The sequence below is a fragment of the Helobdella robusta genome, assembly GCF_000326865.2.
Source record: "Helobdella robusta unplaced genomic scaffold HELROscaffold_117, whole genome shotgun sequence".
NCBI lineage: Eukaryota > Metazoa > Annelida > Clitellata > Rhynchobdellida > Glossiphoniidae > Helobdella > Helobdella robusta.
The window spans coordinates 183,835-193,423 of NW_008703650.1; the positions used below are offsets into that span (position 1 = coordinate 183,835).

Consider the following 9,589-nt stretch of genomic DNA (forward strand, 5'->3'; position numbering starts at 1 on the left):
TTTGTTGAATTATTTGTGTGAGACATTACTCCTTTTAATAGTTAACAACCATTTTTAATGAAATAAATTCTAGTAGTTTTGTATAGCGCTTCCATTGAATTATCTTCAAAGACGCTAATTGTGCTTCGTTTTGTTGTAAAAATGATATTTCAGCCGGCTTCTGAACACCTGACGACTGATGTTAGTATCAACTTTTAGGTCAAGCGGCAATAAATTTTAAGTCTTGGCTGCTGCAGAAGAAAACCTTCTTGAACCAAAATGAAATGTTTTGAACGGAGGACAAACAAGATCTCCGTGTTTTGCCAACCTCAGTCTATTTCTTTCAGGAACATTCAAAACTGAGTTTAACATCTCTTTCAAGTAGTCCGGTGCTTTTCCAGTTAGACAGTTTTTTTTCCTTGAGAACTATTTTAAATCGTATTCTGTCCTCCACCGATAGCCAATGAAGTACATCCTTCAAGTAATCAGAAACGCTGTCAAATTTAGAGACCCGAGCAATTAGTCTAGCGGCAGACCTCAGAACAGATTGAATTGATGTCAGTTGGCTTTCGATCACACCGTACAAAACTGAATTACAGTACTCGTACAAAAGTATGTATATTTTCTTTTTACCAATAAAACTTACTGCTATGTGTGTATAAAAAATATTGAAAAATAAAAATTTTGTAATGCATATCAGTTTATTGAGCTCGTACATTTTTTTCATTAACCGTGTCAACTGTTTTAAGCCAAGATTGCTGGATGATTGAAAAATTCAAAATTACTTTAGACTCTATATTAAAACTAGTAGCAGTATTTAGTATTTTAAAAATAATCTCATATAAATAATATTCAAGTACTAAATTTTTGCTGAGTAACTACAGAGTATCTAATTACTGAACATTTGAATGTTTTGGCAACACTGGACACTTTTGTATTTTTGTTTGTACGACACTATTGAGTTTTGAAAGCCTTTTTAAAAAATATCAGCTCAATCAATTTTCACAAAATCTATGAGCGTTAGATGAACCATTTTACTAATAAGCTAATTCCGTATTTCAACTTTAAACTTTGAATTAATCTTGATATTAATAGTTCACTAAATAGTTCAATAAACCAAATTAGTTTACGTAACTTAAATTACAAGTCGTAAAAAAAATTTATCACCCACCGACGCAGAGTCCATTCGAATCCAAGTTGTAACCACTTCTGCATTGGGAGCACCTATCAGGCGACTGACACTGTTGGCAGTTTGGAACGTTGCATTGAGCTGAAATTGAAAGACTAGAATATATAAAAATTGTAATTATATATGTGTGGAACACAATTTGTCAGATAAATTTGCAAAAATTAAAATAAAAAGTTTCTGGTGTAAGAATATTTGAATGTGAAAGTTACGCCCTCAATATGAATTTGTAATTAAATAACATATTAGGAATCTACTTGAACTATTATAATTATTGCAATGATATTTTTTATATTTTAAAAACAGTCTAAACGAGTCTTTTAATAAATTAAAGAACTCATCTGGTCCTAAAGTTAATATTTCGTTTTAAGGTATCAAACCAATAAATGCATGAAAAGTTATTTGGAGGCTCTCAAATGTAACGCTGAAGATATTAACAACGGATCTTAAATAAATGCCAAATGTTCAAAATGTCTAGTATGTAGTAAAAGAAAAATGTTTCATTAACTGTTCAAATGGATTAATGCTTTTTGTGAAAATTCAAAACACAACATTTTTGTAATGTCTGTAAATAAAAATCTATAGGCAACTAAGATGGTCAGGGATTGCAAAGGCCTTTGTTACTCGGATCGATTTAAGTTTCTTGACTTGTCAACTTTAAGATTTAGAAGAGTTCATGAAGACATATTAATGATTTTCAACAATGCGAAGGGTATGGTAGATAGAGATTCCTCACCAGCTTTGTGTTTTGATGCGGATCCAGGATCCACGTACCAGAGGGCATCGCTAAAGAATACATGTTCAAAAGTTTCACACAAATACAAAAAAATACAAAAAAGTATTCGTTTTCTAACAGAGTGATCTCTATTTGGAACAATTTACCGACATGCGTTGTTGAATCAGATACTGTTTCCAACTTCAAGAAGAAATTTGACTTATATGGCCAACAAAGAATTTCTCTATGATCATAAAATTGACTTGTTATTTGAATTTTTTTGCTTTCTTTTAATGCTATTTTGACATGGGCATATATAACTTACGTTTAAGCCTATTATATATTTATATATTTATTTATTTGAAGAAGTAAATGATGCAAAGCACTGTGTGGACAATGTAAAAAAAAATCGTAACTTTCGCGCATCAATATTTTATACTCACCGACACAGTTTCCATTGTTATCCAAGTTGTAACCACCGTTGCATTGAAAGCACTTGTTGGGTGACTGACAGTATTGACAATTTGGAACGTTGCACTGCACTAAAAATGGTAAAAAAATCAATAGAATCACTTTTGTGAAATGATATACTTCTGTTCATTGAAACTGAAAATACAAAAATTTTGTTAATCAATTCAAATGAGTAACAAGAATATAACCATCGCATCTGTTGTTGACGACATTCAAAGTGAACCCTGTATTGCAAACTGCACACACGTTGGGTGTGTTGCAAGATAGGCAGTTGGCTATGTTACACTGAACTGAAGGATATTTTAATTAAAAAAGTATACAGATTTTTAATCTGTCGTGGAAATTTCGATAAAAATATATGGCATTGAAAAATTTACTGAGGAATGATATTAACAAGCAAGATCAATCACTGCATCTTTTTTACTCCGAATACGTTATAGATGTTGACAGTTTGGCGAAACAGGTTGTTTCTAAAAAAATGTTCTTCCTAAATTAAACTCTCGCTAAAATTTTAGTAACTAAATTTTTATTTTAATACACCTCAGTCTATATAATATAATTAAACATGTTATAAGGTTTTTGTAGATTTTGTATAAATAATTTTTTAACCTGAGCTTCTGTGCTAATTATCGATCGCAATATTTAATCTTGAAGCAGCAGTTTTTAACGTTAAATCTTAAGATTTGTAAAATTGTACAAGTTTGGTTTCTCATTTTAGATTGAAGTAACTTAAATTACAGAAATTTTTACTCACCGACGCAATTTCCATTAACATCCAAGCTGTAACCACTTCTGCATTGGGAGCATCTGTCAGGCGACTGACATTGCTGACAATTTGGGACGTTGCATTGAGCTGAAAGCGTTATTGTGCTAGTTATTTAAAATCAATGACAAACACGAGCTGTTGTATTTCGACTATAAAGCAATTTTTGGAAAAAAAAACTAAAAAAGTTGGTCTTTATCATATCTTTCAAAAATTTTAGACAAAACCGAAAAATTAAATCGAACTTAAACATTTAATTATGGTTAGCATAATAAGCAGAAAGTTTCATCTAAAATTTTAAATAATGTAACAAACATAATCTAAAAGATTAACTTTTATCTCTTTTTCAAAATCAGAGACGGAAAAATAAAAATTTATCAGATCCAAAAAATGATTAAAATAGGCAAACGTTATAACTGAAATTTAAGTATCAATAAGAAAATAATAGAGTTTTAATTTTGTTTAGATAATGAAGGAACAAAGCTGGGCAAAACTTTTAACACTATTTTCGATTATTAACAAAGATATCCAGCTGTTTTCAAATTTTCACTATAAACAAAGACGCAAAAAATTGAATAGCACCATTGAGAATTTTTTTGGAAATTTAGAAAAGCCTAATTTAAATAAAATGTTTGAACTCACTAATGCAGTTTCCATTGCTATCCAAGTTGTAGCCACTGTTACACTGAGAACATCTGTTGGGTGTCTGACAGTTTTGACAATTTGGAACGTTGCACTGAACTAAAGTAGTAGAAAAAAAATTAATTATGGTAATATGTATTGTGTGGCACTGAAAAAGTTAAAACTATAATTAATTAAATTAGGTAACAAAAGTCTCCTACTGTCGCATCTGTTGTTGGCGGCATTCAAAGTATACCCGCTGTTGCAGACTGCACACACGTTCGGTGGGTTACACGCGAAACAATTGGCAACGTTGCACTGGACTTTTTTTTAGAGGTAAAAATTTTCTATAATTTTGAACTTGTTACTATGACTAAATACTTTGAAAACTTCCAAATTATTAAGATTATATCACGTTTTATCTCCAAAATTTTCGAAATTCTTATTTTACTAATTGAATATTTTCTTCTTAGAAAACAAATGCGCCATGAGTGAAAAATGTTCTAATTGAAAAAATTAGGGGTAAAAAAATCATATACGAAAATTGCAAAACGAAATAATTGAAATGAAAGAAGCACTCGTAATGTTTATATAAAATGGCAGTTTCAAACTTTGAATTTTAAAGTTTTGAAAAGACATAATATTAATAGTTTAATGTTTAATTAATTACTGCAATATGAATATATACATTTTTCCACTGACCAACACAATTTCCATTGGCATCCAAGCTGTAACCACTTCTACACTGGGAGCATCGGTCAGGTGACTGACATTGCTGACAGTTTGGAACGTTGCATTGAGCTGAAATTTTAGGATGTGAGCATAATAAAATTGAAAGAAAAACGTTATTTGCTATGAAAGAAGTTTTAGAAAAAATACTTGTAATCATTTTTAACTTAATTTTTAAAAACATTTGTAAGCTGCTAACAAAACCGCACAAAATATTTAACTTGTGTACTTACGAACGCAGTTTCCACTGTTATCCAAAATGTAACCACTGTTACATTGAGAACATCTGTTGGGTGTCTGACAGGTTTGACAATTTGGAACGTTGCACTGTGCTGTTTGCATTGAAAGTAACTATTGACAACTTGCGATGTTTTTTGTTTATATTGTAAATAAGTGCAATCAAAACATCAAGAAAGTTTTGGTAACCGTCGCATCGATTGTTCTGGATATTTAAAGTGAATCCAGTGTTGCAGACTGCACATACGTTGGGTGTGTTACACAAGAAACAATTGGCAACGTTGCACTGGACTGAAAAAAAAATTCATAAAATGAATAAAACATTTTATCAATAATTATATTATCTACATCCATTAAAGTTACAAATTAAATTTACTTAGACCTTACATAACGTTTCGCTTTTTCGGGCAAATTTTTTAATTCTTGAGATGCTTAGACTTAATTAATAACCGAAATTCAGTTCTTTTTTAGTCAAAAAAGTCGATTTTACAAATGACATAACAGACATGCAGAAATTGCAAGCACACATTTGCATGTTTGTATGAGCAAACTTCATATTAAAGTGTCTTTAAATAGTTTGTTCTGGTTTGCGAAAAAACAACGCATATTGTCTGGTACCAATTTGAAACTTCAGATTATTTTTACTGTCTTATAACTTACTAATTTCTCTCACTGCATCCCGGAGCGATAAGAATTGTATACTAACCAACACAGTTTCCGTTAGCATCTAAGCTGTAACCACTTCTGCATTGGGAACATCTGTCAGGTGACTGACATTGCTGACAATTTGGAATGTTGCACTGAGCTGAAATTTATAGAAATATTATATTAAGTTGTCAAAATCAAGCAAAATAAATGTCATATTCAATTTCTTCGCCAACATTTTCCATAATGCATAAGGTAACGAAAATAAATTAGCACTAATTTAAAGAAATTACAAAAGACAACATTTTTCTTATTTAAAAAATATTTTAAATAAATTAATCATAAAAGAAAGCCAAATTTTCAAAAAAAAATAGCTAACTTTTTACATCGATATATCGTTGTAATATTATGTTGCACAATGTTTCAATAATTAAATTGTGTGAAATTCACTTAATTGTTTACAAAAATTTTTATGAGAAAGTTTTCCAATTGTAACTTTTCACTAAATCATGAAATTTTTGAAACTTTTTCTTAAATGAAAATAGAACAAAAAGCTTTTTTAAATTTAATAACTGAAGTCTGTGGCAAATCTATGGGGGCCAAGGGAGGCCATGGTTTCCCCGTTGAGAGCAGTAATTATAAATTTAACAATTAAATTAAATTTGTAACAGTCAGTAAAATTCAATACCACAAATCTTGACCACCCCGCCAAAATTATTGAAAAATTAAAAAATTTGAACATTTTCAAAATTTCGCCCGCCCCCGTCAAAGTTGTTTAAATCCGCCTCTTACTGAAGCTGGAAAAAATCGTTAATAATTTGTTACTTCAGATAAATCAGCAGATGAAATTTAAATTTTTTATCTGTATTCAGTACTGCATTAAAAAATTTAGTAGAAATTAATTATTCTGTACTCACAGACGCAGTTTCCATTGCTGTCCAAGTTGTATCCGCCATTGCATTGGCTACATTTGTTGGGGGTTTGACATTGCTGACAGTTTGGAACAATACACTGGGCTGAAATTCGAAAAAATATACAAAAAATTGAAAAAAAAATTGAATAGTTTGGAATAAGTTGAAGTACAACCATATTTGAAGGCATTAAATAGTTAGTACGCTTCTGACAATTTTTTTAAGTAAATATCGAGTCAATCTGGATAACGCCATAAATTTTGTATGACACATTAAAGTAAGTTGCTTTCATATTTATTTGTTTCAAATGATTCCTTTCTTTTGAAATTTATTTTAATTGAAATCTTGTATGAATTCGCAGGAGGTACCGAAGTAAGCATGCTTTCAAAAACATGAACGAACATTATACTTATTGATTTTATTATAAACAATCAACATTTAATTGCTACGTAAAGGAGTCTTTCAAAAGAACAATACTCAATTAAGCGGAGTACCCCACAAAAAACTAAAAATGATGTCCTAATGAAACGTCACATGAGAAAAAACAAAAGATGAAAAAATTGGTCCAAATAGTGATAGTTTTTTTTCAGTACTAACGAACGCAGTTCCCATTGCTATCCAAGCTGTAACCACTGTTACATTGTGAACATCTGTTGGGTGCCTGACATTGTTGACAGTTTGGGACATTGCACTGAGCTGAAATAAAAACAAAAAAGTAATTTAAAAAATTAAAAAAAAACATTTTTCTCGTGAATTTCAAAGTGACACAATTTTTTGCATGTCACTTCACTAGAACATCAGGCAAAATTGCACAAACTAGGTCAAAATATTTTATACTAATTTTAAAATTTTTGTTTTTCTACTCACCAACACAGTTTCCGTTGTTATCCAAGTTGTAGCCACTGTTACACCGAGAACACCTGTTAGGTGATTGACAGGATTGACAGTTTGGAACGATGCACTGCGCTATGAACATTGAAATTTATTATTGCTCATTATTTTAATATTTATTTCAAATTTTAAACAAAACACGTTAATAATTTCAAATCAATAAGTAAAAATTTCAACCTTCGCATCTGTTGTTAGCATCATTCAAAGTGTATCCATTGTTGCAAACTGAACACACGTTCGGTGCGTTACACGTCAAACAATTTGCAACGTTGCATTGAACTGGTGGTCAATTATTTCAAATTGACGTTCAGATTTGTATTTGAATATAAAATTTATTGATATTTTAGAAGGCAAATCAATCCATGTTTTCTAGAAAAATAATTCAAAATCTCTCATTAATCATTAATTTCTATGTATATTTTTGGGAAGTTATCAAAATTTGTTGCGTCTCACTTTTGAGATTGACATTATTTAAATTGAAATTTTTACGGTTGCTTCGTGCACGGTTCTGCAACAAATACGTTGCTTGGCTCGCAAATACGTGCCCATTATTTAGAACTGTTTTGTCGTTTGAATAAAGAGATTTTGGCAATAAAAGTTTATCTTGCCAATAAATGTGTGCTGGTACTCATGGATCAAAATTTGCAATTCATCGATTTATCATTTCATTCATCCATCACTACACTTCATTCATCAACCATCCAGCATATTTTAAAATAATTGTATCTGCTTAAGTATCCACCGACCCCTGATCTGCCAAACTAACCAACGCACAGCCCGTTAACGTTGACGTAATTCGCAGCACAATACGAACAAACGTTGTTGGTTCCCGTCTGACATTGCAAACAGTTGGTTACGAGGCATGCTGCAGATGTGTTTGGTGTGTCAAGTTTGAAATTATTTACTCGTGAAAACTAAAAATTTATCTTTTGTGTATTATTTATGAAGTTTAAAAAAATTATTAAATTCTGATGTCATCACTTTTTTCAAACAGGTTTCATAGTTTATATGAACTCTGCTGCTGCTAGTTGAAATTGTTGTTAAAAAAAGATGACGGTATAAGAAATAAATTAAAAAACAATTAAAATTATATAAAAAAGTTATTCATGTATATAACAAAAAACTACAAAACACTGACGTCCAACAGGTCTTGCAGTGGTTGTAGATGGGGCAGCCGTAGTGGTCACTTTTGGCTCTCCTTTGGCGTTACAAATATTTTTAGCAACATTCTTCCAAAAATTATCCAGACTAGGATATTGCGCGGCGTTGAAGAGATGATCAGGCAGAGGTTGGGAAGCTATTTTTGAGAGTTCATTCATATTGACTGCTGTACCGACCGCCATCACAAACAACTCCACCCCGAGATTCTTCAAATTGATTGCCTCTGGAATCGTTTGTTCCACCTCAATGTTGGATTCTCCATCGGTGATGAGGAAGGCAACGTTCGTTACGTTGGGTCGGTACCCTCTGCCGGTGTTGTAGACGTCGGTTCGAGTCGCTCTCAGGCCAGAAGCTATATTGGTTTGACCTCCCTCAATTGTTTGATTTCTGTTAAAAAATTTAAAATTAGGAAACACTATTCAAAAATTTAGGGGCAAAAATACTTTTGATAATTTATATCAAGGCTTGAGTGTTTAAAATAAATTCACTTTAATTATCAAGCAAAGAACCTAATAACGGGCAGAAGAGTGGAAATGTTTGTGTAACTGTTCAGTAAGATGGGAACGTTGGCATTGTTGCTGAATTTGACGACGGCAACACGGGTTCCGTCAGGCGAAACATTGAAGTTTTTTATTACACTGGAAACAAATCCCAGCAAATCTCGGTACCAAAAATCTTGGTCTCCACTTGCAACGATTCTGCTGGACTGGTCAAGAATGAACGTGATGTCAACAGGACTAGAGCAATCTGATTTAAAGAATTCATAACAACATAATAATGGAAACTAAGTTCTAAGGATAAAATGATGAGTTGGAAATTTGTTTATCATATTTACGAATAATATAATTATTCATCCCAACATCATCATCGACACGTTCTTACTAGTCGGTGCAGTGTTCGATCTACAAGTTGCTCTAACGACGTCATCCAAAAACGGCAACTGTCCCAAGGTATTGAAATCCAGGGTCGGAATGAAGTTGCTTGGACTGGATGCAATTGTTTTTAGTTCGTCTGGAAAGACATCGTTAGTGACACCTATGGTGTAAATGGTAACGTTGTTATCCTTCAAGCTTTGTGCTTCAGGAATAGTTTGTTTGACATCAACGTTGGATCGACCGTCTGTAATGACGATTGCAATGTTCGGCACCCAATCTCGCTCACCGTTCCCCTTAGCAAAAGTTATTTGGCGGAGGGTTCTGATAAGGAAGGTTTAACAAAGGAAAAATTACAAAAACATTTTTAAAGATTGGTTGAACTTATGATTGTTAAATGTTATTTTT

At 31.8% G+C, this 9,589-nt stretch overlaps 1 protein-coding gene across 1 annotated transcript in view; it reads right to left on the reverse strand.

Moving 5' to 3' along the window:
• Nucleotides 1-9,236, reverse strand: part of HELRODRAFT_183748 (hypothetical protein) — a gene marked incomplete at both ends in the record, with an annotated part of 28,080 nt that extends 18,844 nt beyond the window's left edge. Inside the window, 18 exons of the mRNA XM_009013330.1 lie at nucleotides 1,151-1,249; nucleotides 2,324-2,422; nucleotides 2,540-2,641; nucleotides 3,106-3,204; nucleotides 3,757-3,855; nucleotides 3,957-4,053; nucleotides 4,438-4,536; nucleotides 4,698-4,825; nucleotides 4,891-4,992; nucleotides 5,408-5,506; nucleotides 6,264-6,362; nucleotides 6,855-6,953; nucleotides 7,125-7,223; nucleotides 7,326-7,427; nucleotides 7,915-8,013; nucleotides 8,287-8,696; nucleotides 8,819-9,015; nucleotides 9,192-9,236. Of these exons, the coding sequence (XP_009011578.1) occupies nucleotides 1,151-1,249; nucleotides 2,324-2,422; nucleotides 2,540-2,641; nucleotides 3,106-3,204; nucleotides 3,757-3,855; nucleotides 3,957-4,053; nucleotides 4,438-4,536; nucleotides 4,698-4,825; nucleotides 4,891-4,992; nucleotides 5,408-5,506; nucleotides 6,264-6,362; nucleotides 6,855-6,953; nucleotides 7,125-7,223; nucleotides 7,326-7,427; nucleotides 7,915-8,013; nucleotides 8,287-8,696; nucleotides 8,819-9,015; nucleotides 9,192-9,236 (2,173 nt within the window). The remainder of the gene's footprint in view (nucleotides 1-1,150; nucleotides 1,250-2,323; nucleotides 2,423-2,539; nucleotides 2,642-3,105; nucleotides 3,205-3,756; nucleotides 3,856-3,956; nucleotides 4,054-4,437; nucleotides 4,537-4,697; nucleotides 4,826-4,890; nucleotides 4,993-5,407; nucleotides 5,507-6,263; nucleotides 6,363-6,854; nucleotides 6,954-7,124; nucleotides 7,224-7,325; nucleotides 7,428-7,914; nucleotides 8,014-8,286; nucleotides 8,697-8,818; nucleotides 9,016-9,191) is intronic.
• Nucleotides 9,237-9,589: the final 353 nt, after the last annotated feature.